The sequence below is a fragment of the Dromiciops gliroides genome, chromosome 4 (genome assembly GCF_019393635.1).
Source record: "Dromiciops gliroides isolate mDroGli1 chromosome 4, mDroGli1.pri, whole genome shotgun sequence".
NCBI lineage: Eukaryota > Metazoa > Chordata > Mammalia > Microbiotheria > Microbiotheriidae > Dromiciops > Dromiciops gliroides.
The window spans coordinates 134,941,224-134,969,114 of record NC_057864.1 but is presented as its reverse complement, the minus strand read 5'-3'; the positions used below and the strand labels follow the sequence as shown (position 1 = coordinate 134,969,114).

At 40.6% G+C, this 27,891-nt stretch overlaps 2 protein-coding genes and 1 pseudogene across 5 annotated transcripts in view; 1 reads left to right on the top strand and 2 right to left on the bottom strand.

The window, feature by feature from the left end:
• SDCCAG8 (SHH signaling and ciliogenesis regulator SDCCAG8) overlaps positions 1-23,365 on the top strand; it is a 273,954-nt gene extending 250,589 nt beyond the window's left edge. The window contains 2 exon segments of the mRNA XM_044005377.1: positions 6,681-6,807; positions 21,502-23,365. Of these exon segments, the coding sequence (XP_043861312.1) occupies positions 6,681-6,807; positions 21,502-21,540 (166 nt within the window). The 3' untranslated portion in view covers positions 21,541-23,365.
• Positions 7,338-9,239, bottom strand: LOC122756204 (annotated as a pseudogene).
• Positions 23,366-23,711: 346 nt separating the features above from the next.
• AKT3 (AKT serine/threonine kinase 3) overlaps positions 23,712-27,891 on the bottom strand; it is a 388,701-nt gene continuing 384,521 nt past the window's right edge. For all 4 annotated transcript variants that reach the window (XM_044002303.1, XM_044002302.1, XM_044002305.1 and 1 more), the window contains one exon: positions 23,712-27,608. In XM_044002303.1, the coding sequence (XP_043858238.1) occupies positions 27,523-27,608 (86 nt within the window). In that variant the 3' untranslated portion in view covers positions 23,712-27,522. The remainder of the gene's footprint in view (positions 27,609-27,891) is intronic.

Below are 27,891 nucleotides of genomic sequence, written 5' to 3'. Positions count from 1 at the left end.
AGGGAGAAACTTGGATGATCAATTTAACACAGGATGAGAAGGGTATTGGGCTAGAGAGAAGCGAGCACATTGGAATCTTAGAATCACAACAAAGATTTAGCCTATTTTATCTTTAGGTAGGTAAAATATGTTAGGAAACTTGGGGTACGTGCGTGGATAGATAGATAGATAGATAGATAGATAGATAGATAGATAGATAGATAGATAGATAGATAGATAGATAGATAGATAGAGTGTGCATATATATATATATATATGTATATGTGTGTGTGTGTATACATATACACACACATTCTTTTTATCCACGGATGATAGAAATGAATTCTGTCCTTTTACCCCTAAAGTCGCAGGAAAAGACCCACTGAGACAGAGTTGCATCATGGGTGGAGGTTATGAAGTGAGGGTGAAGTGAAGGTAAAGTAAGGTTTGGAGACTTGTTACCATGTTTGATCAAGCCCTGCTTGAACTATCTACCTCTACCAGTATTGTTGTGAAGAGATTAAAGTTCTTTGTGAGTTGTTATTATGAACTGGCTAGCACCAGTATATATTCCATAGGGTCCTGGAAGTCAGTCCTAAGCCAGAACAGAGGTCCCTGAGAGTTCTCTACCCTGACCCCTGGTCACATTCACAATGCCTAAACTGAAATAGTCGCTTTAGTATTTCAGGGAGGTGAAAATTTACATTAGAATCAGAGTATGTTAGGATTAAATGACCTAGATTCACCACTATATTTTAGAAATGAGGAAACTGAGGCCTAGAGAGAAATGGCTTGCCCAAGATAAAATAGCCTGTTAATGGCACCCAATGATATATTTCTGTCTTTTCACAAGTAGTCTTGTGATTATAATGCCCTAAATTAGAATTTGGTCATACTTTTCCTGGATCTGCTTTTCTGTTTGTAGAAGAAAAACCAGTGAACTTCTAGGAAGGCTTGTGAGCATTCATTTGCCCTTTGGAAAGCACAGGCCAAACAGAACAAAACTTGCTTCTGTTAGTCTGATTCTTTTACCTCCAAACAGTATCCTAGAAACTGCCTCATGGGGGTGGGGAGGGCAATGCAAGGGGGAAGACTTCCCCTAGGCTATATACCTTCAGTCCCCAAAGGGGCCAGATAAAAATGGTATCTGAATCTCCCCAGTAAGGAAACCCTAGTCTTGGGTCCTGATCTCCTTCTCTGTTTAATCTATAAAACCTAGACACTGAACTGAGCACCTTCTGTTTAGTTAATTCTCAGGGGCAACAAACTGAGTAGGCCAGCCTGCACTTTGATTTTAGGCACTGCACCATCCAGCCCTGCTCTGAACTAGAGGTAGATAGTTCACAACAATACTGGTAGAGGTAGATAGTTCAAGTGCTGTTATTTTACAAATTTACAAAATGTACAGAAAGTCCCTATTTTACAAAAGAGTAAACTGAGTTATTAAAAATACAACTTCAGCTGTGCCCAAAGGGCTATAAAACTCCATACCCTTTGATCCAGCAATACCACTACTAGATCTATATCCTGAAGAGATCAAAAAAGGGGAAAGAACCTATTTGTACAAAAATATTTATAACAGCTCTTTTTCTAATGGCTAAGAATTGGAAATAGAGGGGATGCCCATCAGTTGGAGAATGGCTAAACAAGCTGTGGCATATGGTTGTGATGGAATACTATTGTACCATAAGAAACAAGGAGCAGGATGATTTCAGAAAAACTTGGGAAGACTCACATGGATTGGTACAGAGTGAAGTGAGGAGAATGTTGGTACACAGTAACAGTAATATTGTATGACGAACAACTGTGAATGACTTAGGTATTTTCCCAAAGGACTCATGATTAAAAATGCTCTCTGCCTCCAGAGAAAGAACTGATGGCATCTGAATACAGACCGAAGCATACTATTTTTTCACTTTCTTTTTTTTGTTCTAGTTTTTTTCTCTCCACAAAATATGCAAATGTTTCATATCATTACACATGTATAACCTGTATCAGATTGCTTATTGTCTGAGGGAGGGGGAATAGAAGGAATAGAATTTGGGACTCAAAACTGAATGAATGTCAAAAATTGCTTTGACATGTAATTAGGGGAAATTAAAAAAAAAAAAACAGACCTTCAGGGAAGACTTACTGAGGCCAGGACTTATAGTTTCTGCTCTAGGACACAGAACCACCCCATCCTACTCTACCTTTAAATCTCTAAGCCTGAGTTTCCAAAGTATTGATGTTCATCAGATTTTTTTTTTTGCTTTTTTTGTTTGTTTTTTTGCGGGGCAATGGGGATTAAGTGACTTGCCCAGGGTCACACAGCTAGTAAGTGTCAAGTATCTGAGGCCAGATTTGAACTCAGGTCCTCCTGAATCCAAGGCCGGTGCTTTATCCACTGCACCACCTAGCTGCCCCCGATTTTCATCAGATTTTAAAATGCATTTTGATGCACTAGAAAAGGTGAACTTTTATTTTTGAAAAATTTTTGTTTGTTTTAAGCAGGGCAATGAGGGTTAAGTGACTTGCCCAGGGTCACACAGCTAGTGTCAAGGGTCTGAGTCTGGATTTGAACTCAGGTCCTCCTGAATCCAGGGTTGGTGCCTTATACACTACGCCACCTAGATGCCCCATAAGCTTACTTTAAAATACAAAATAAAGATTACTTTGCTTGACTATGCTTTGGAATCTGTCAATTGGAATTTGAAGAGTAAATGCTACTGCTAATGTTATCTGAATGCTACAACTCTGGTCCAGTATAAAAGAAAAGGGTGAGACAAGTGTCTTGTTAGCAGGAGGAAGTAGTCATTGCATAAATAAGGATGAGAGTTTGACTGAATTACCAAGTCTAGAAAGTAGAACTCCCAAGAGCAGCAATGATAAATAACAACAAATCTTTGAAGACATCTGGTCATCAGTCCTGGAGCTCATGATTGACTAAGTGATTAATAATGGAAAAGATTTAGTTCACAGTTTGCATCTTTTCTCTCCCTGCATCCTTACCATCATGTGATTTGCATTTTTCCTTCAGCATGTAAATTCAAGAATAAAGGTAGCCATTTCACTTTTTTCTTTTAGTATTTAATGTTTTTTCCTTAACTTTGAATTTTCTAATTGCTACTTCATTATGAATGGCCTCAGTTCACCCTGAGATTTTGGGAGGCTTGTGAAGAGACAAAAATGTCAGGCTGATTGATGTCTTCTCCAAGAACCACATGTACCTGAGGGCGATTCTGTACTGCTGGCTGATAGCCTGTCAAGGGAATATTAGCTCATCATCTGTTCAGTATCAGGGGTTTCCATCACACATACTTGATAATATATAGAGGCAGATCTTACCGTGATGCAAGGGGAAAACTTCCTAACCATTGGAGCTGTCCAGAAGTCCCAGTTCACCCTGAGAATCAGGAAGTTCCCTGTTACTAAATGTCTACAATTGGAGGCTAGATGACTCTGTCAGAGATATTGTAAACAAGAGTCTTTGGTCCATGTGTTGATTAGATTATCTCAGTTTCTACACTGGTAAAATGAGATTCAACAATTCATTTCTTTTTGCTGTCATTAGCATTACTAAACTAGTGGATTAGGAGAATGCTATAGATATTACTTACATATAATTTACATTTTGCAAAGTATTGGGTAAAGTATGTCATTATTCCTGTGGAAGAGATGGAGAGGTTTTGGCTAAATCAATTTGCTCTTGCTCTCAAGACTCCTTTATGCTTTTTTGTTTTTGTTTTTGTTTTGGTGGGGCAATGGGGGTTAAGTGACTTGCCCAGGGTCACACAGCTAGTACGTGTCAAGTGTCTGAAGTCAGATTTGAGCTCAGGTCCTCCTGAATCCAGGGCCAGTGCTTTATCCACTGTGCCACCTAGCTGCCCCTCTCCTTTACACTCTTAAAAAAATTGGCAAGCATTCTCATTTAACCCCTCCCCTTCTCCCCCCAACCAGAGATCTTTTGTTTATGTGGGTTGTATCTCTCAAAACTTACTTATTATACATTTAAACACCCTAGTATTATTATCATGATAAAAATTTTGATCTCATGGGGTTCTCTGAAAGGCTCTCAAGAATCCCCAGGGGTCCCCAGACCACATTTTCAGAACCACTGGGATGGGTAGTAGTATAGATAGGTGGGTTCAGAATTGGCTGAACTGCCAGACTCCAAAAGTAGTCAGTCATTAATGGTTTGATGTCACCTTAACAGGAGATCTCTAGTGTAATGTTCCATAAATCTGTGCTGCGCCCTTTATAATAGTTTTGTAATCGATGACTTGGATAAAGATATAAATGACATAATTATTAAATTTTCATTTGACACAAACTGGGAGAGGGTTAATATATTGGAAAAATCCAAAAAGATCTTGTTAGACTAAAACACTAGGCCATACCTAATAAGATACCATTAATGCTGGTAACTATAAATTCTTCTACATGGGTTTAAAAGTTCAACTTCACAAGTATAAGATGGGGCAAACTGGGCCAGATAGCAACTTGCAAAAGATCTAGGGATTTTAGTGGATGAAAATCTCCATCTGAGTTAATTAACAATGTGAGGTTGGCCAAAGTGCTAAAGTGAGCATGAGCTACTTATATTAGGAGACTCTGCTTCTTGGAAGAGAGGCACACTGTCTGGGAGATAAGGAGCTGAAAGTCCGTTGCCCTGGTCAGACTTTACCTAGGATACTATGTTCAGTCCTTCATGAGTGTCATTAAAGAGTGGCCAGGATCGTAAAGAGCCATGAGATCATTTCAAATGACAATCAGCCACAAGAACTTGGGGTGCTTGGCTTGGTGAAGAGACTTGCTATATGTGGAGGGGGTGGGGCAGGGGGTGCTGGTAAGGGAAAATAGTTTGGTTCAAGTACCCAAAGGACATTTATCTTGGGGGAAAGACAGTAAACTTTAACTTGGAGCAAGAGGTCACAATCAGGAGCAATGGGAGGATGCTACAAAGATGCAAATGAGAGCTGAGGATCAAAGGTTGAAGACTGAGAGACAGAATGGAGCTCAGAGGTCACCAGGGCCACCTCTTTTCATTTGTAGATAAAGAAACTGAAGCATAGGGAGCAACTAGTGAGTGTTTGGATCCAGGTCTTTCTGACTCCAAGTCTAATCACTGCCCTATCAACTTTCTAATAATTATGATTTTCTAAAAGTGGTTTTCCTTGAGAGCAGCAGTTCTTTTTTTTTAAAGTATTTTATTATTTTCCAGTTACATGTAAGGGCAGTTTTCAACATTTGTTTTCATAGGATGTTTAGTTCCAAATGTTTCTCCCACCCTCCCTTCCTGATATAGGTTATAGATGTGCAATCACATGAACATATTTCTGCATTAGTCATCTTGTGAAAGAAGAATCAGAGCACAAGGGAAAAACCTCAAAAAAGAAGGGACAAAAACCAGCTCAAAAGTAGAAACAGTATGGTTCATTCTGCATTCATAATCCACAGTTTTTTCTGGATGTTCAGAACACTCTAGAGTTCTTTGAAATTGCCTTGGATCGTTGCACTGCTGAGAGGAGCCAAGCCTATTGACATTGTTCATCACACAATGTTGCTGTTACTGTGTACAATGTTCTCCTGGTTCTGCTCCTCTCAGTCAGCATCAGTAAATGCAAGTCCTTCCAGGTTTCTCTAAACTCCTCCTGCTCATCGTTTCTTACAGCACAGTAGTATTCCATTACATTCATATACCACAACTTGTTTAGCCATTCCCCAATTGATGGCCATTCCCTCGATTTCCAATTCTTTGCCACTACAAAGAGAGCTGCTATAAATATTTTTGTACATGTGGGTCCTTTTCCTTATTTTATGATCTCTTTGGGACACAAACCTAGCAGTGGTACCACTGGGTCAAAGGGTATGAACAGTTCCATAGCCCTTTGGGCATAGTTCCAAATGAGAGCAGCAGTTCTTAACATAAGTGAAGTTTGCTGATAGGTTTCAGGAGGTCTGTAAACTTTTGTTTTTTTGGTTTTTTGCAGGAGGCCTGTGAACTTTTAAGAAATATTTTGATAACTATATTTTATTTATTTCCCTTGTAATGATACGTATTTTATTTTAGGCAATTACATTATTTTACTAAGATAGCAATAATAATAATAATAGTCCGTAGGCTCCATCAGACTGCCAGAACAGTTTATATATAAAAGGGGTTAAGAACCTCTACTCTAGAGGGTTCTCCCTCATCTTCATGCAGAGGCTGAATGAAAACTGTCAGCTATATAGTAGTGTTGAATTCTGTTTGGGTATGGGTTGAATCAGATGACCTCCGAGGTCCCAAGTCTGAGTTTCTGTATCCAATAAACATTTAATAACAAACTCCTGTTCTGCGCAAGGCATTTTGCTGGTTATTGGAGATACAAAGACAAAACAAAACACAGTCCAGGTCCTCAAAGAGTTTACATTCTTCTGAGATCATTTAATGTTTAGTCAGCAAACCAAAGACATGATCATTTGAAGAGGGAGCGAGCCCTGACAAATAGGAGGATTACATGGTCTTTCAGCCTCTTTCTTGATCTATAGTCTGTGATGCTAAATATTCTCTCAGGTCCAATTCTTCCAATTCTGGGACTGAATTGAGGTTGGTATCTAAGTTTTAGGTTTGTACATGATTGTCTTCTGGCTGCTCGTCAGCCATCCCAGGCCCAAGCAGGCAGGTCAGCGCCATGTGCTGGAAGCCATCTTTGATTTCATGGCATCTTCTTCTCCAGGTTAAACCAGCTGGATAGACACTGCCAGACCACTGCCCAACAACTGGTACTACTCCTCAAGAAACAGAACGAGCTTTTTATGGAGCGGCAGAACCTAACAGAAGAGGTGCAGAGCCTGAAATTCCAGGTATGCAATCTGAAGCCCAGAGGCCAAAGGGAAGGAAATGTCCAGTGTGAGATTGCCAAGGAAGAGGCCAGCATTGAGAACCCAGTTCTCATTGAGTGCAGTTCTCTTTCCTTTGTACTCCACTGAAACAGGAAACAATCGTCACATCGTATCATTAAACATTAACGTAGTGTAAGTGAGAAGCCAGGATTGGAAAGAGCAGGGTCATAAGAGGCAGAAGACCTGCATTCTATTGCCTGGCAAAGGCATCTAACTTCTGTGAGTTTCAGTTTCATCATCTCTAAAATGGTAACAATAATCCTTGTGTCATGAACCTTGGAGGTTTGTTTTGGAAAAGGTGCTTTGTAAAACTTTTTATGCTACATACAAATTGTGACTGCTAGGTGCTTCTTGAGTTCAGAGGAAGACATCAGTGTTATTTTAAAGGGGACAGAATCTCACTGAAATCAACAGTTTCTATCCTAGGGCTCTTGACCCTGAGGGGGCGGGGGGAGGGGGGTTGGCTTGTCAGCTAAGATGCAGGTGTACCAGAGGAGGGTCCAGTCCTGTGGAGGCGAGCCCCATGAAAGGGTGGGTAGTTGGGCATAGGCTTGGGGGCTTGTGACCAGAGCAAGGTTGGGGGACTTGCCCCAGATTGTGGAGCAGTCTCACACTAGGTTGTCTGACTCCAAACCCAGTGCTCTGTCGAGCCACGCTGAGCTCTGCCTATGTCTTGAAGCATCTGGGAAGGATCCAGCCCTGGGCCTTAGGTTTCTATGAGCAGAAGTTAAGAGTTATCATCAAAGGGTATGAGAACAGGGTGGCCTAGTGGACAGAGCCAGACTGGAAGCCCACCTCTGACACTTACCTGTCTGCAACTCTTTCCTCATGTGTAAAATGAGACAGTTAATAATCGATGACCTCTGAGGTCTCTTCTGCCTCTAAGCGGATGACTCTTGATCAGGGGCTTTTCATTTTCTAGGCCTTCCCTGCTCACTTAATCCCAGCTTGAAGCCCCCCAGCCCTCCCTGGTTCCTGAGCAAGTTTGCCTTGCTGATCACTAATTTACCTTTCCTTTGTTTGCTACTGCCCCTATAAATGGATGTCCTGGTTTGGCCTTCACTTTCTTTTTTCCATGTCTGCACACTACAAAAAACATGAACACATTTTTTAAAGGATTATGTACAAAGCATTTTCCTTACAGCAACTCTGTGAAGTAGGGAGTGAAGGTGTTATTACCCCATTTTACAGATGAAATTGAGGCCCGGGAGAGTTGAAGCAGCACATACATACAGGAATAGCACACCATGGTAAGGTGATTAGAAGTCTTTATGGAATAGATTGGAGATTCCTTGAGGACAGGGACCTAATTTCTGTCTTTATGTGCCCGGTGCCTAGCACAATGCCTAGCACACAGTAAATAATTATTGCGGGCTGATTGATATGAGTGATCCTTGAACTATGTTCCGTTTTATTTTAGTATCACAGATTTAGAGCTAGAGAGGACCTCAGAAGGCATCTAGTCTAAACCCTTTGTTTTATTGATGAAGAAACTGAGGACCACAGAATTAAATGGACCTGTCCAAGGTCACAAAAGTATTAGGTGGCAAATGTCAGGATTTAACCCCAGGGCCTCTTTGGGTCTGTGCTTTTCTTGGCTAACAGATGATAATGTTTTTTTTAAAGAAATATTACAGCTTTTATAAAACATTATATATACATGATCAATGTATATATAAATTTAACATCTGTGTATTAATTTTACTTCTTAGCTTGACTTTCTAATAAATCTTTAGCTTCTTTGATTTTGGCTGCTACATAAGGAGATCCTCCTCCCTTGTCTGGGTGGTTTAAAAGCATGATTCGTCGGTGAGCATCTCTAATTTTCCCCTTATTGGCTGTAGGAAGGGCTTACTCCCAATATGAGTGTGGCTTCTCGCTTTGTCATTTTGGGTTCAAATCTGCCTCTATAATAGCCACCACTGAAGGCCCATTTGGGCAGACTTCGAATAGCTTGCTTCACTTGAGGGTCCATATGCTTCATTGTTTGCAAAACATATCGGATTGTCAATCTTGCAGCAGCAATCGTCAGTCCAACTGCTACCAGTGTCCCCTGGCCCCCTTCCCATGGCAGGGACGAGAAGTCCCTCCTAGCTCGCTGCCCCAGAAGGCTTGGGTTCAAATCAGACTTTGCCACCACCATCTCAGTTTCCTCCCAGCCCCTATGTCACTCACCATGGCTCTGCCAGCACTGCCCTGAGTCTGCGAAGCCGCAGCAGCTCATCCCAACCCAGAGGCCGCCCATCCAACCTGGCTCGGCCCCAGGCCCCAGCCCTACGGCCGTCTCGGCCAGGCCGAGTCAATAATGGTATTTTCTACACCACAGCTGTTCAGGTGGGTTTTGTCAATCTTCTGGCATCACTGTACCATGGCAGGACTATCACACTTGAGGTACATGAACTAGTACTTTTGTTACAGATTGGCAGGATTTGAAGAGGTCAAAAGGAGGGGGGCATTTCAAATGGAGAGGACAGCCTGAGTGAAGGTATGGAGCTGGCAATAACAATAGTTCACTTTTATGTGAAGTTTCATTGTTTAAGCACTTTCCTTAAAATAACCCTCTGAAGTATGTAAAACATGCCTTCTTATCCCCCATTTTACATGTGGGGAAGCTGAGACTCAGAAAGGTGATGAAATTTAGCCACTTTAACAAAACTTTAAAATGGTGAATGAAGTCAGGACCTGAACTCCCAAGTCACATGCTCATTGCACTACAGCAGGTGGCCCTGTGACGTGTTCTTCTTAGAGCAACTGTGCTTATGGCCCTCGTACAACTTTTTTTTTTTTTTTTAGGGTGGTGAGGTCACCAACTGGAGGTCATTCTCATTTATTGAGTAGGGTTACACACATGTGCTTGCTAAGCTCTCATCAGAGTAAGCAGAATTGTATTATTAAGAGAGACAAAATAGTTGTAAACACATATGACAACAGATCTGTTCTATCCTTAAAACTACCCTGTGCTAGGAACCAGAGAACTTCACAGCATGGATGGGAGTCCCCCACGTTTCCAATTCCCCTCCACTCCTCCCAGGACTCTCTAAACTGCCCCATTCAATGGCAGCATAGGTGATGGTGGTGCACCAGATTTGGGAGTCCAAAATGCTGAATGCAGGTCATGACTGGTACCTGTCACTTCCCTTCTCCACCTCAGTCTCATCTGTGAAATGATGACTGGATCATGTCTCAGGCCCCTCAAGTTCTCCATTGGGCATCCCCTACCCTCTTGTCTGCTTCTGCTTGTATACTTCAGTGGCTCTGTAATCTCATTCATGGAGATATACCCTTGGCCCTGTGCCCATGGGACAGGAATAGGAGGTAGTCTTCTGTATCTTCCCTCCCTCCCTTTATATAGGAGATACTCCTACTTATACTCCCTAAGAGGGTTGTGGGGAAAGTATTCATAACTTCAAATGTTCTCTAAGTGTGTTTATCTTCCTTACCTCTACTTTGCTTCACTGGCCTGCTCCCTCAAGCCCTACATCCCTTTGGGGATGAGAAGCCAGGGACAGACATAGAGAAACAGCACAGAGAAGGGACAGGCACTTCTGGGCAGCAGAAATGGGGAGACCTCATTTTGCTGTATTTTACCCCTAGAATATCCTCCTTGCCAGTCATCTTTTCCATAGTGCCCTCCACAAGGCCTGGGGGCTTGGAGGTTTCGGTTAGTCCCCAAAGCTTGAGCTAGGCCCCAGGGTGATGAGGGAAGGCTACCAGGCTGCACACATCCTTCTAAGCATGGCCAGTTGTAATCCAAGGACTAAAGTACCTAAAGGGCTCTTGGCTAGTCTGCAGCTGAAAGACCATTCGTTCAGAGAAGTGGGGGAGGGAGGCTCCCTGAGACCAGATTTCAGCCCCAATACCAGTGTCCACCTGATCACTACAGTTTGCAACTTGCCTTTGAAGGCCCCTACTGACTGCTTCAAGCATTGTCGGGTTTTAATGTTAAAATCGTCTGTGCTTTCGGGACCTTTCTTAAGGCTTTAAGAATGTCCTAATTGCCAAGTGGAGTGTGAGCTTCTCAAAGAGACTCCGTAGAAAACTAGCATGTCGTCCTCTGGAAACAGAAGCAGGGCTTTCTTCCCCTGCCTGAAGCAACAGAAGTGATTTGACCAGCTCGTGCTATCTGATACCAGCCCATCTGGCTCATCTCTAAAGGAACCTTTCAGATTCAAATATTACATTTGGAGTTATTTTAATAGGAACATGACAAAAGAAATTTGGGAGAGAAAAATTTTGGCTTCATTCTGTAGCAAACTTGAACGTTCAAAGAGGAGGCATCCATCCAGGTTTGCAAGCTCTCAGCTGAAGCCATAAACGGAAGGGCTGTTTGTCACCCAGGGATGGCATCAGGCTTGACTTAGGGAATGTCAGTGTGCTTCAACCTCTTGGGATGATTTTTTACAATTGAACAAGCTCATTGAATTCTACAGTGCAGAAGGGCTTCGTGTTAGTGAAACTTCCAATGAACCATTTAAAACAACTAAGACAGCTCTTTAACATAAAGCATATGACTACACAGCACACACCATGTTGCTCTTTGGTATATTAAGATCCCTTTTTTCATGAAGGCGGGATGACAGCCCTGGAACGAGAAAGATGCAGTCATTGTTATCAAGAATGCTGGCTTTTTATTTATTTATTTTTACTGGGTGCAGAGCTAAGCTCTGCACTCTTTGTATCTAGTGAATATCAGAATCGAGATTTTAAGAGCATGATTTCAGAGGGAGATAGGAGAAAGAATCTGGTGTAAGGAGACATGTTCTGGCTCTGATACTAGGGAATTGACCCTGTACAAATCACTGAGGCTCAATTTTCTCATCTGTAAATTATAAAAAATACTAACTGGCACTACAATACCTCACAGAGTTATGAAGAAAATGCTGTGTAAGCTTCAAAGATTTATATACATAAGACAACAGTAATAATCTGATCTTCTATTTTCAGGGTTAGATAAATTACACATGACTATTATATATGCCAAACTGCCTTCATCTTCATTTAGCTCAAGTTATTTCTGATATTTACATTTTAAAGTTTCAATTGAAATATCACCTAAAGCAAACAGCACCTTTGATATCATAGATGAGACACTCTGGGCTCTTCCATACCTTACCTTAGAGCAATGTGAACTGGCGGACAGATGACCATTAAACACACACACACACACACACACACACACACACACACACCACATTAAAAAGTAAAAAGCCAGAGGCTACATCCATATTTTTACAGTGATTTGGAATATTTTGCCAAGTGTTACATTTTATTGGTGGTATCCTCATTGTCCACCTGGTCATTTCATTAGAAGACAAGTTTTCAATCAGAAACAAACTGAGATATCTTTTGGCTATATAAAAATCTGCATCCTTTAGGCAAAGTAAAATTGAACCCAATCCCTGTCCATCTCTATACCCAAGAATCCAGGTGTTTGTGTCACATGTCTCTATTCTAAAAAAGAGGTGCTGTCACTTGGATGGATTTAGACTTTGGGTGCCAATGGGCCCTATAGCTATGGGTTTATATCACTGGAGTCCACAGCCTTTACTGGATGAGGGAATAGAATTTGAGCTCAGGAAAGGAGAGTGATTTTTTTCTCTACCCAGTTTAAAAGGGTAGAACTGGGCTGTCTTATCTTAAATTATTTCTGTTTAAATTCTGAAATGTGAATCGTTATAAGATGCCTAGCAGAGACAGTCAGAGACTTAACCACATCAGTAACAATTTTGACCATGAGAATTCCCATATTCCTCTCCAGTGGTATTATTGTACAATTAAGTAGCTTGGTGAGAGCTGAGTTTGATCCTGTGGAACTGCTCAGAGTAGGAATAGCTTTAACACTCTAACCCCTAAGCACAATATCTGACCTCCTCCAACTGAGCTTTTCAGTCTCGTAAAAATGGCTGCATTGGTCCTGGTAGGGTTACTACAACAGTAATGAATTTCTAGAAACATTAGTCCGACATACAAAAACCAGTTTCTCCATGTCTACTCCTAAAATTGTGTTTCCTACTACTGTATTCTTACCCCCTCACTTTTTCTTTGAGCAAAATATGAACTGTCACAGCCTCTCATGACCTCTTAAAGGAAGGAAAGTCTTACTAGACTATACTAAGGTACTTAGTCCTGGAGGCCGAGGAAGACTTTGGCAGCTAGGGAGGGAGAGTCATATGGAGGGCTTGACAGCTGGGAGCAGGGTCAGGGGTTTGTGACTCAAAGCCTGGGGGCTTTAACAGCTGGCCAGGAAGTAGGGAGCCAGCTGGTGGGGAGTTAAGGGTCTTTTCATGGGGAGTTTGACATCTGGAAGAGGGAAAAGAACAGAAGCGATCTACACATTTATAGGATTTTCTTAAATGTATAGTTTTTTTTTTCTTTCTAAATTTGGATATGGCCTCACTTACTTTGCTTTTTGCATTTTCTGGTAACCAACATCCTAGGCAGGACATTTGGTCCCATGTAAAGTGTTAATTCTGGGAAGTCATTCCTTTTAAGTCTCTTCATTTTTAGTCACTTTTACAAGTTATCATCAAAAGGATTATAAAACTGGCTTATATGTAGTCACCTAAGTTTGTGGCTTTTTTAATAGCCATGGCAATTTTTTTTCATTTCTTTATTAAATATGTACATGATACCAATGGTAGTCTATAGCTATTTTCAAAACGATCCACATTTTCTCATGCTTCCAAACCAATCAGTCAATGATCCAAAAATTAACCAATGGAAGAAAAGAGAGGATTACTGGGGGATGTTTAAAATTGAAATAGGGCATAGGATTTAGATATGCCACAATGAGAAAGTTGTGGATAAGGCAACTCAGATGAAGAGGCCCTTCCCAGAGTGAGTTATCACAAGCATTACAAAGATGGACACCCAGGTACTTTCCCTGCATCATAGTACACCTATACTGGCTTACCTTCTAAGAGCCCTCTGCTCTATACCCAGCTGCCTTAGAATCTTTCACAAAGTTAGCTACCTGCAGGACAGATGGTGCTTGAATATAACAGCAAATACGCTGAATAAACTAAAAAAAAAAAGCCTCCTCCTGAATCAAGATTTTTTGGAAAGAATTCCAAATAGATGAAAACAAACAATTTGATTTCAACCAAATTGTTGTTTTTTTGTTTTTATCCTGATTTTCACCCGAATTGTCAGTCTCAAAAATAAACACTGATACATTCCCAGAAAATATTTTTCAAATAAAAACTGACTCTGTTAAAGTTTGCCCTGATTCTTTCAAAACTGTGTACAAGACACTGTCAACCAAAGTGACTGTTGCATATTTTTTAAAATAAACTTGAACATATGCAGCTAAAATGTCATTAACTCCCTGCTGCCAGGGTGCTTTTGAAGGCAGAAATGAGACCCCTACACTGCATTTCAAATTTCAAGATCCTCTGACCTGCTGAGAAGTTGCCACACATATCTCAAATACTGTACATTTTAGCAACTTTTTATAACTGGGGCTTTATGCATAATTAATATTGAAATGCACAGAGGATTCCATTTAAGCCAAACCTGCTCTTCCTTTGACAGTTCATTTTGCCCAAGAGTGAGTAATTTCAAACCAAGCATCATGCAAAGAAAATAAATTGAATTTTATATTGCTTCAGATACATTTGTTCCATCTATTGCTTCCCAAGTCAGACATTACATTTTGCAATATAAATTCACAATCAAGATTTTAAAGGGAGCTAAATATTTTAATCCAATTAGACAAGTGAACAAAACACTGAATATTACATGTAGCGAGATAAGTGGTTCTTGCCTTTAAAAGACTGCAATTCCATCACATTACAACCCCAAATGTCAACGTTGCCTTTATTTTTAACGCTTCCAAACATGAGGCAGCCAGAGGCACCACTCTCTGCTGTCAGAGACACTGTCTAGCCCTCGGGAGCTCTGAAAATCTATTTACCATGGAAACGTGGTTCATATAACAACACAGACACCTGCCTGGGTGCCGAGAAAGTTCTTGTGACTTCTGTGATTTGAGGAAGTCTGCAAGATTCCAGACTTGGGATGCCACCAGCTGCTGAAGGAGCCCTCTTCCATTGGCATGTACTGTGAGAAGGAAAGGTAGCAGAACATCCATCAATAAGTGTGATCCCTCTCCTCTGCAAAGGACTATAATATCTTCTAATACACGCTCCCTGGCTTCCATTCCCTCAGCATATAAAGCAAGAGGACAGAGCTAGATGATTTCTTCTTGGCTTTAACATTCTGTGACTGAAAGCACAAGGTTCTAGGACAAGATGCTATATTACAAGGGGCAAAAAAGAGACCAGTCTTCTGTCTATGTGAAGGAAATTTTTTTCCTTGCCTGGTGATTGAGCTTCTCTGCCTGCCACAATTTTGGAATTCCTTGAGACCTACAACTGCATGAGCCAAATCCCAGGTCTTGAAGACACGGGACATCTGATGCAACACATTGTCATGGGACAATCAAACAAAGCCGAGATAAGCTGCAGCTGTCTGTGTGACTTACCCTTGGGTACAAGTGGCAGCAGCACATCTCCGAGGAGGCTCTTTTTGGGTCCCCTGCTTGATCTCCTCCTGGGGTCAAGGCAGGGAAGTAGAGCACAGTAAGATTCTAAGCCACCTGGACTATGAGTGAGGGAGTTACAGGAAAGCACCTAGATTTTTATGTTTTTGAACTGGGGAAGCACAGGACTCTCAAGGAAACATTTTAGCAAAGATTTGGAGGATTACCTGAGTCCACTTTGACCATGGCCTATTGGATTCTTTCCCAATTCATTATAAAGTTTGGATTATGAAGCTCCTAAGATTAGTAATGAGATGTAAAACAAAACAGGAGGGAAATTCATACTCGTGTTCATTTCAAGGAACACAAATGAATAAAAGGGGGGTGAAGGAAAATGATAAACTCCCAAGATATTGTTACTGATTCTAGCATTAAAACAGACAGAGGACAGCCAAACCCCGATGACCTGTACTTAACACTTTGCTGAAAGCATGTGGAGGAAAGTGACGGCAAGCTATGGAAGTAATCAGTAGTCCCCCATGTAATCTTGACTATCTACTCAGCCAATACGCATTTATTAAACACCTACTATGTTCTAGTGTATGCTAAGCTTTGAGGTTACAAAGAATAGTGAAAGAAAGTCTCTCTTCTCAAGGAGCTCACAGTCTAATGGGGGAGAAAGACAAAATGTACTAAATAGGAAATAACTAACAGAGGGAAAGCACTGGAATTTAAAAAGGGTTGAGGAAAGGCTTCCTGTAGAAAGTAGGATTTTGGATGGGACTTGAAGGAAGCCAAGGAAGCCAAGAGGTGAGATGAGGAGAGGAGAACGTTCTAGGCAGCCAGAGAAAATGCCAGGAGAGAATGTCTCATTTGTGGGACAGCAAGGAGGTCGAAATTACTGGATCAAAGAGTATATGGGTCCCAATGGGAATGGGGTTAGAATACTGGAAAGGTTGGGGAGGAGGGTGGTTATGAAGGGCTCTGAATGCCTAACAGAATATTTGTATTTGATTTGGGAGGTGACAGGGAGTCCCTGGAGTTTGAGTCAGTAGGAGGGGGTGGCATGGTTGGACCTGTGCTTTAGGAAAATCACTTTAGCAGCTGAACAGAGGATGAACTGGAAGGGGAAGAGGCTTGTGGCAGGCTGATCAATCAAGTGGCTGCTGTGATAGTCTAAAAGGGAGATGATTAGTACCTTGTGGCAGGGTGGTAGCAATAGCAAAAGGGAGAAGGGGGTGTGTTTGAGAGATGCTGAAAAGGTAAAATCAACAGGTCTTGGCAACAGACTGGATATGGAGGGTGGGAGTAGAGAAGGAACCAGTAGACAGGAAGAGATTGAAGTCAAGTGAGAACAGATAAACTCTGAGTGCAGACTGAAGCATATCTTTTATCACTTTATTTTTCTTGGGTTTTTTTGTGACATGGATACTGTGGAAATGTTTTGCATGACTTTCTATGTATAATGGGCACTGGAAAGGTGATGGGAGAGTGAGTATAGAACTGAAAATTGAAGTTAAAAAAGATAATTTTTATGAGAGTGGGGAAGACAGAAGGGGAACCTTACTAGATGAGATGGAATGGGATCACTTGTGCAGGTAGGGAGCTTTGCCTTGGTGAGAAGTATTTATGGCCACCTCTTTGTGTGAGTAAAGGAAGATATAGTGGGAGAAGACATCTGAGATATATGAGATGAAAAGGAGGATCAAAGAAGCTCTCCATGAATGGCTTCATTTTTTTCTGTAAAATACGAGACAAGGTTCTCAGATGAGGGGGACAGGGGAGCAGGAGTCATGGGATGGATAGAAATGAGGTTTTGAAAAGCTGCTTAGGTAGTGAGATTGTAAATTATTATTTGTTTTGTTTTGTTTGAGATAGTAAATTATTAAGGGAAGACTGCCTAGCAGTAGTGAGAGCCCAGTTGAGGTTGTATAACATGAATTTGTAGAGGACCCCTAAAAAGAGTCTGTGACTTTCTTCACCTTCATTCAGCAGCACATCTGTAGAAATTAAGGTGGTGAACTATGGGAGTGGTCCAAGGCTGAGCTTCACAGGACACAATCAGCAACATGATGGGGGGCCAGCAATTCAAGACAAGGGAACAGTGTAGAACTGAACTGGTTCACAAAGGGGTAAAGATGAGGAAAAGAGAGCATAGCAAGTGTAGGAGTGATGTACTGGAAGAGAACTGGGGGGTTAAGGAATTGGAAGTTATGGTGTAGACAAAAACTAGGTTTTGTTACAGGAAGACAGAGGAAGAGGTAGGAAACCAACAGATTATGGTCAGATAAGAGGATTTCAGAATCCTTGAACATGGAGGTGGGGATGGTAAGATCAAGGTATGACTTTGTGTGTGAGTGAAGTAGATCATGAAAAGTGAGCAGGTGGAGGAACTGAATGATTAGGAAGTTAGAGGGTGTTGAAGTCTTTAAATCTGAGGGTAGGAGTTGGGAAGGGGAGAAAGACTGTGAACCAGGTCCCGAACTAATTGCCCCTTCCTTAGTCAACACCCTCTAACTTCCATGTTAAAGGAAAGAGAATTCAAAGTTTCCAGATATACCTAATGCCTACCCTCTAAACTTCATCCACCATTCTCTCTGATAGGAAGATCAAGAATTAGCTTGTGATAATTGCAATAGTGCAATGGACAGAACTGGATTTCTGGAAATAAGCATCTTAAGCATAAATATCTGACATCATAACAATGTATATAAGAAAATACTTCAAAGGTCTGCAAAGTACTTTTGTACCTATTAAGAAAATAGGTATTGATTCCCATAACATCCTTTTGTGATAGATGTTCTTATTAGCCCATTTTATAAATAAGGAAACTGAGACTTTCCTAGGGCCACAGAGCTGGTAAATTCCTAAGTCAGCAATTGAACCCAGGTGTAATGGATTCCAAGTCCAAAAGACAGAGGTGAGAGATCCATGACTGTTCTCTTCTAAAGACCCAGCATAGGCAGGGCAACAGGGATTATTCCTATATCTTCAAAGCAAGTGGATCTTTAAATAGGGAAATAAGTACCATTACCATGCAAAACAGATCATAACAAATAAAACAGGATCCACATTAAAAAGAAAGTAGAAAATTGCCCAGGAAGTGATGGGCCCTTCCCTGTCCTCCCCAGGACTACTCTGGTACACTTCAATTTCATCTCACATCTGTGGGGCTTGAGTGGGGCTCTGCCTGTGTGGAAGGTCATCAGTTACACGGAGCAGTTGGAATGCTGGAAGGAAATGGGACAGATATGATAAATTACTAGAGCCCTCTTGGAGTCAGGTACTAGGAAGACTTCTTTTGGAGAATGCTTATTTCTTCTTCTGGTATGTCTTTTCAGTTCTTTTTACTTAAAACAAAACAAAAACCCTGCTGTTTGATATGCAAGGCTCTATGTTACTCAGAAATTACTATTTCCTGATGAAAAAGCCTTCTCTATTCTCTGTCTCTTAACAAGGCTGTAATATTAGAAATTGATGCAGGACTTGTTTTCCTGGTCCAACAATTCCTCATTCAGTCAACCAACCTAGTCAATATACTTTCGTGCCAGGCTGCTCTATACAAAGACAGAGGGTGTGAGGTGCTTATATGTTACTACTAACTTGGCTTTAGCTCATTTAATTTGTGTTTGCCATAAGAAAGGAAGGAAATGTTTCATTTTTGCACTTCAATTAAGTGGGGCAAACCGAGTACAAGTAAATTACTCAGTCCCCCCCCCCACAGTGCACCCCCCCCCATACAACAGACCAAGAAATGGCTATAGGAATACAAATAGGAGGTTGGTAAGAGTGAGGGCTCTGCTGAGTCCCTAGGCCTTTCCTTGGCTGGAAGGAGAAAACCAAGAAACCCCACTGAGTAAGGGAACTCCCTTTTTTCTTTCTTTTTCTTCCTTTTTGTTCCATAGAGATATTTAATGGTCTTAACATCAAATTACTAGAGAGGTATTTTTATCTCATTAATACTGAGCATACTAATCTGGTCTAAATTGAGCTACTGAGCACAGACCATTAGGGGAATCATTAGGTCACAAACATACAAACAGATCATGATGATTTCTATTCAACAACAACAAAAATATAGCTCTTAATAATTCTAGAAATATGAGACGCATAATTACTCTTGAAAAGAGCATTGTACTGTTTTATATCTCCTAGACCCACCTGAGCTTATCTGGATGTGCACCTTGTGAATTTTCCTAGCAGAGGATGATGAAGAAAAGGCTGCAGAGTCAGGCCTCTGCTTACTTCTAGGCTCAACTTTAGGGCAGAGCAGGTCCAAGGCATCAAGCATGGCCAGAAGGGATGGAGGCCCAAAGCCCAGTAAGAGGCCGTCAGTCTTGTCCCCATAATGGGATAGATACATCTCTTCCTTTGATCATCTAGCAAATGGATGTGACTATAGCCCATGCTCACACCCACTTCAGCTTAAAAGGATCTTTTTTCCTCTCAAATTTCTTACAGCACTTTGCCTGAACCCCAACTTTGTCCTTATCTCATTCTCATATCATAGTTACTTGTCCATAGATTCTTTCTTCTATAAGATTTTAAGGTCTTTGAGAACTGAATCAATATATCCCTGCCTTTGTATCCCTGTTACCTAGAAAAGTGCTTTTCATATAGTAGGTCCTTAATGTATTGTCTTAAATGAAAACTTTAACACATAATATAGCAATAAATAGCACAATAAATATGTACTCAAGTCTGCAGAATTTGACCTTTTTTTGTTAAGCAATATCCCTAGTAAATTGATTTTCATAATCTTTGGTTCACAAATATCAAGATCTAAAATCTGTATCCTTAACTGCTTGCTTGTTTTTAAAAATTCCCAATAAGTGAGCATTGCTTAATAAATAAAATGGCATTGGTTCTACATCTGTGATGTTGCCTGGGGTGTTGACTTGATCCAGTATATAAAATCCTGCTCATGCAGGGAGATATACAACCTGTCTTTCACTGCAAATGATTTATTCCCAATTTAACTGAGGAGTGCAGCCGATCCCAGCTGTACTGCAACACTTTCACACTGACTTTTTTTTTTTAAAGTGAGGCAATTGGGGTTAAGTGACTTGCCCAGGGTCACACAGCTAGTAAGTGTTAAGTGTCTGAGGCCGGATTTGAACTCGGGTCCTCCTGACTCCAGGGCCGGTGCTCTATCCATTGTGCCACCTAGCTGCCCCTACACTGACTTCTTAACCCTTGTCCCTTGCTGTGCGCATTCTCTTAAGGGAAATACTACTGGGTTTTGAGGATTGGGACTATTTATCTTTGTTACCCCCACAGTGCTTGTCACCTAATAAATGTTCAGTGAATGCTCTTTGAGTGAATTGATGAACAGATTTACTATATAGTATTTGTCAGCGTTCCTCTGCAGTTCTAACCCTAGGACACTGCACATTTGGGAATATCTTCTAAGTACTGAGAGAGCCATCCATACCAGCAAAGACACTCAAATATTAAACCCTTTCAATGGAACCTTCTAAATTTGGTTTCAGTGGGGTTTAAGAAAAACCTTTTGAAATGGATCTTGCTCATTGAAGCCTTTATAAGGGAATTGCCCAGTACTGTTTGATGATAAAGGTACAACATGCACAAAATCCTCTCTCTCAGGACAAAGGTTTCCATATGAATTACTTTTATCAAAGGCAATGCAAACACCCAGAGACAAAGCTTGAAAGTTACAGAAGGCTCCATCACTCAGCCAGTGGTTTGCTGCACACACCCCACGTCCTGTTTTTCTCCAGTTAAGCTCCCTCTGTACTGTCTGAACAGTTTTCAGTAAACAGGGTCTCACACAAACCAACCAGGCTTCATTCCTGGAAAGGGGAAGCAGCCGAAGTCTGGCCTGGTCCCAGTGCCAGACCATGCTGATTTATATGGTGCACAAACACTCCAGAACACTGGTTGTTTTTCAGGTTTGGAGCATTAAAAATAGTTGAGTTTGTACTTAGATGGAGTGAAGTCTTTGATCTGTAGACAGAGCAAGGTCAAGAGGAAGCACAAACCTTTCAGATAGCATTTGTTTATATACAATTTCCACACTTTTAACCTCCCAAACTTACTTTCTGATAATTTAGCCACAGGAAGAGGTGATTACACCAGGAAGTTAGTCACAAGGCAATTAACGGAACATACGCCATTTAAACTAACTTTGGTTATTATTGTTTGTCTTCCAGTTGCTCAGCGCACCACAATCTAATTGCAGACCTGGATGAAACAGAAATAAACCGTTTGCAGAGATGTTTACATTCATCTGTTTTGTGTCTTACTATGCCACAATGCATCATGAAACTGTTAGTGTAATGCCTCTTGCCAGGCTCCAGTGGAACTGGGGTCATGTCAGTTTCCTAGAGTGCTTCCTTCAATGTGGATGGGCTGGAATTGAGGTTTGACATTAGCTAAGGAAAGCGTGCTTTGTGTGCCCAGCTTGGACCACTGGTTTGAAGTTACTTTTGTAATGATCACTTGTATACTTTTATTATGTGGATGAAATTCAATAAAATTGACCTTTTTTTAGTCTCTAGTCCTAATGTTACTTTTTTACCTTGTGGTGATTTGACACCAAAACCCCCCCCCCAAAACAAAACAAAAACAAAAACAAACCACGTTTCAAAGAAGTGATATTGTAACAAAGGACAGATCTACTTCCCATGCCAACCCTCCTTCCCCATTTTTTTTCTTTCATTGTGGCATAGCCTAGTTTCTTCCCACTTGCTACCCTTGATCAACATCTTCGAAGACTCTGTATCCAATAATAATCCTGTTGGTTAGTTCACTGTTATGAGAGCTCAGGGAGAAATTTGCACAAAGTACAACATGGTCTCAGTCACTGGATATAGAATTTAGAAGATTGTAGAATTCACCACAGGATTATAATCAAGTTAATCATCTTAAAAAAGTATAAAATATAATCAACTCAATCAAGTGAAAGGACCTAGCCCAACCACTGCTTTTACAGATGTGTCAATTTAGGCCAAAGAAAAGGATTAAGTGACTCAATCAAGTAACAGAAATTTATGCTACTGGAGGCTCAACACTTGGACATTTTGAAATGAAAGAAATGTCAGATTGTAGCATTTGAACATTTTATAGGAACACAGATTTAGATCTGGAAAGCCCTTGAAGGTTACTACTCCAAACCCCCTTCATTTTATGGATGAGGAACTGAAGACCAGTAATGGGAAATGACTTACCCTGGGTGACACAGTCAAATGACTGAGCGAGGATTTAACCAAGGGTCTTCTGACTCCAAATGCAGCACTTTTTCTTCTTTGGAGAAGCACTTAAAGAGACAGAATCCAAGGCTGGAGCTGAAGACTATCATTCATTCACTTTTGGGTTGTTCTGATGCCCCAATCTTTGGCCAGTAATTAAAAAAAAAAACTTTGGTTGTAATACAAAAAAGCTATCTTTAGTCAAAAACTGATCCAGGTCAGGTTTGCAGGTAGTGACCTGAACATGTCCAGAGAATATTTGACTCTGTGTCTATAAATGTCAAAGCCTAAAACAGTGGTTGTTCTATTCAGGTTCAGGAAAAAATTTCAGGCTCTGTCCTGAAGAAACCCTTTGAGATAGTCCTGTGGAATAGTTCAATTGTCCTTAATTTTGCTCCAACAACATAGTTTTAAAAATAGCCACTTTAAATATCTTGTTTTAGCAGAATCCTTGGGGACATTTTTTATTTGGGTCTGCTGAACTCCAGAGGTTCAAGAAAGCAGATGTGAGAATGTCTTAAGATCTGATTCGATAATATGCATTCCTTAAATGCTTTTGAAGGTAACTGGCCCCAAAGGCTATGCTTTTTTGTGTGTGGCCCAGTCACAAGAATTGTGCTAGTTTACACAGTTCAGTATTTGAGATAAAACAAACTAGCAACAGTCAGGTAGAAGATTATAGATCCCTTGGAGTCTCCTTCCAGAAGGATTCTACATGTGAATTGGAGTACACTCCTGCTGACCTACATACAAATCTGTCACGTACTATGAAAGCCTTTAAATATCCAATAAAGAGTAGAGACTAAGACAGTACACCCTCAAAGATAAAAAGCTGATTTTATATATATATATATATATATATATAGCTACATGGTCATCATTACAGAAAGAATATGTTCTCCCCTTCTAGATTTGATTATCTCTTCTGTGCCCAACTGACGCTGAAATACAAAATAAAAGAATGTACTTGCTTCAATGAAATAAAATTATCCTTTGTTGTTTGTTTTCACTTACATGTGGATTTCATGTCTTCCATCACATTTCTATTACAGAGAATCCTAATCTTCAGTAGTTAATACTATAACGGTAAAAAATCATTCTTTTGCAGAAAAATACCCACTTTTACCTTTCAGAAATGACAGGACCACAGCCAACAATAATAAACAGAGAAGTAGCAGATTGACATAGTGCTTTATTTAAGCTGTCTGTACGAAGGAAAATAATGTGCATCCCTATCATATACGTGTAAAAATACTAAGGATGTACAGTGTACAAAAACAGTTTCTTGTAGTTATTTCACATCCTTGTGGGTCATATACTTAAGGAAATAAACAGTTTAAGTATGACCAACAGTAAGAGTAATACAGTTCCTTGGGTTCATAGTCGCGTCTGCTTAAAATCCTTAACCAGATGACTAGATCTTGCACGGATCTAATGAAAGAACTAGCAAGGTCAAGAAATGTCACAAACTCTAAAGCTACAGGGAGGTAATTCAATTACCAATTTCGAGGTGTCATTTATGGTTGTTTATTTCTTTATTTAAATAAATACTTTACAGTTCATGCTTGCCTGTAATGCACTACCAGGAGCAAGATAAGGAAATTCTACTGTAGACAGTACAAACAGTAGCAGCAAAGTGTGTACATTGAGGTGTAATAGATAGACCCTGCAGTTAGTAAGGAAGGACCTTACTTGTGTACTCTAGGAGAAGCACAACGGCCCCTGCAAGAAGAGTCAGTTTTAAGAAGCTAGAAATCAGGGGTGGGAAATGGAAAACAATACTGGAATAATGTTCTTTAAGCAACAGGAATGTGTTGGAAGATGCAGTTAGTGTAGAACGCAAAGCTGTGTGCACCTCTGCCTGCAGTCCACACAGAAAGAGCCGACTTCCTCCAAGATGGCTGCAGCACCAGAGGGCACACTTAATGACAGTCAGTGCAAGCTGGCATCAACCACGTCTGGAATGTCCAATGACTGACTGAAGGCTTCCAGGTCCCAAGGCCTTTCCACCGGCCAGAATTCTAAAACTACAGTCAGTTGTGAGCAAATACATACCCCAAACTCTTGTTTAGCATTGAGATTTTGTTTTTATTTTCATCCCTCTTCCCAGCTAAATGAAGATTTGGGGCACAAAATCAGAGATTCCCAAACTCTAAACCAAGTGATGTTCTGTTTGTCCTGAATAAGTCATCAGTTTTCTCAAAAGCTATGTGGGAGACAATTTACCCTTTTTCAAATTCCACCTGAAATAGCTTTCCAATATTTCGCCACACTCAAATGCAAACTTGACTATGCTATTACAAAAGCAGAGTGGCTAAGCACAGGGAGAGAACCACAGGCCATTTGCTGGAGACTAAGAGCCAGCTGGGAGAAGCTGATGGCCTGGGGCTCAGTCAGAGCCAGTCATTAATCTTTAGGAAGTGTCCAGTGCCAAGGTCACAAGGAACACTTATCTCAAGATTTAAAAAAAAAAGCTAGTGGATGTGCCTTTCCTATGGGTGATAGGCTTTCTGCTGGTCCACAAAGGGCATTCCAAGGAGCCAAAGCTCAGAATGGTCAGTCAGCCAGTCCCCAGCTCTCATGTCCTCGGCTCATCTGATGCTTTCTTATGTAATGAGTGCAAAACAACTTATGGGATGTGATCACTATTCCTACTTTCTTTTCCAAAGATGAAACTCAATACATTACCAAGTAAAAAGATGAAATCCATAAGTATAAGCAAAAGTGAGATATCTCTTGCTTTAATTGTCCACTTAATATTAAATATGAACTTCACTCAGAAATATGAAAAACTAGAATAAAGTCTATGTCTGAATGTGTCTTAGCTGCCTTAATAAAATGCCCTTTATCCCCCTTGTCAGCCCCAGTGTAGCCACTGCCAGCAGTGGTCTCGCATGAAATCCACACTTTCAGCATCAAGCAGCTAAGACATCTGCATATGAATATTATTTTTCCTATCTCTTTCATACAACACAATCATAATACTACAGAATGCTGCCATTTGTCACTGGGGGAGCTGCTAAGAAAGTGAAACCAGAATACTTCAATGATAATTCTATGGAGCAAGGATTTCCTTCTACTTGTAGTAAGAGCAGCCTTCTGGCCTGGCAGGCCTTCCAGGCTGCTTTGGAAAACGTCAGCTCCTAGCACCAGAGGGTTTAAATCTGAAGATCATTAATAAAGGAGAAAGATGAGGTTTGCATACATGCCCCATTCAGTAAGAAATGTTGGGATCTGGGGACATGAGTATATACAGAAAAAGAAAACTTGGAGGTGTTCTTTTTTTTTTTCCCTGATGACAATTCAGTGATTAATGTACCATGATCTGCCCAGACATGCTGGGTTTTCTTACCCTTTATTTCCTACTTGGTACATCCTAGCGGTGGTTTCTTCAATCAGTCCTCTTCACGTTCAGTGTGCCAAGTAAAGTGCTTTTCTTGTCCTCAGTCTGGTGTCAAACCACTTGAAAGCATTTCCTTCACCCCAAGCAGACCTTTGTTTCTATTCTGCTGCCTGGCTTTCATAATACATTAATTCTCAAAGGAGCAAAAACATTCATTTGTTTTGTTAACTCCCTGGTCCTGGTAGTTGGGCTCTCTCCATTGACAGCACCAAGGAGGTAAAATGACAGTATCTCTTCCCCTGAAGCCAAATTCTATGCAGCGTTTTCAATTTCAGAGCCTTGTCAAAATGTCCACATAGGAGAAAAAAGTGCATGATTCTCATCAGCTTGTACATTCCTTTGCATGTAGGACAAACTAAACTGCTGTAAGCCTAATCTAGGTAAGTTGTAGCTGTATCTGCTAGGAGGACACACGCAATCTTCATCACTAAAAAATAAATACTACTGCAATATAAACAAAACCAACCTCAAAGGACATTCAAAGATCTTAACATTTGTGAAAAGATAATTCACATAAAACAAAGTAAAAGTAAAAACATGGAAGGCAAACACCTGTTTCTCTTGGTGCACGAGTTTTGGTGAAAAGCAGGATCCCTATGCCTGTCTACATTCTTTAGCCATCAGGAGTGATGTACATCAAGAAGGAAAAAATTTAAAATACCAAGCACATGGAAAAAATGCTCTCTGGTGCAAATCATTTCATTAGACCCTTCAAGCGACTTTAAGAATGCTGAGTTTATGCCGCCTTCATTTCTTGGCTGTGTGACTGCACATGAAATTTGGAAGTCTAAGTGTGACACTGGGCAAATCTAGCCCCTCTACTTCTTCGGTAGTAGCCAACAGGAATTTATGTGTGTGTGTGTGTGTGTGTGTATATACACACATATATGCATATATATATCTCAATAGTTCAGTCCTTTGCTCAAATGCTTTCCAAATGAATTCCAGCCAGATGTTAATGACATATACCTGCTTCAAGTACTTATATGCCCTAACCCAAGCTTTGCATAAGCACATCACCACCCTCTCCAAATTGCTTATTTGGACCAGCACAAACAGATGCAAGAAAACGTTAGGAACTAAAGTCTTCTTAGTCTAATTAATATTCTGATTCACCTTCTAAAAAGTTAAGAAATGCATCTAGAACCAATTTATCTCTTTTTTAACCTCTGAGGTGAGGGAAAAACAAAAGATGACAATTGGTGCACAAACGTACAACGGAGGACTCATGACTTCCAAAGATTGTAAAATTACTTCTTAAAGTTGCTATAATAGTGAGACGGTAGCAGCAATAGCATGAGACCTTAGACTGAGATAAAATTTCATGCAAAAACAAAAAGGCAAGTGTGTTTGTGTCTCTTTGTGTGTGTGCGTGCCTGTGAGAGTGTTTGAGAGGGAGGAATGGAAGGGGCAGGGGTGAAGAGAAAAGGGGGAGAGGGATGAAGGATCTCGTTCAATTTGGGACAACGTCTGAAAGTGCTCCTGCTATCTCAGCGAATAGCTAGTACTGGCGGTGATGCCCAGCAATCATTTTTGATAATAAACCTAGGATGATAGTGATGCAGCAGAACTCAAGAGGATTATTCTCGTCCACTTGCAGAGTAGGAAAACTGTGGGAAATGTGGCCGTCTCTCATTGTCCATGCAGTCCATACCATCCTCATCATCTGTGGGGATGAAACGACACTTTGAACTTCATATTAATTTTTTTCACCAAAACTCTCCTTACCTCAAGGAATATATTTTCCCAAATTCCCACCAAAGAGAGATCAAGTTTCAGTGAACATGGCTTACATACACTTTTGCTCATCATTAAATTACTATTGTATTTATTTTAAGGATTACCTTATTTCATAAACTTAGAGCCTTCAACCAAATAGCATTTTTTTTGTTTGTTTGGTTTTTTTGTTTTTGCATGGGGCAATGAGGGTTAAGTGACTTGCCCAGGGT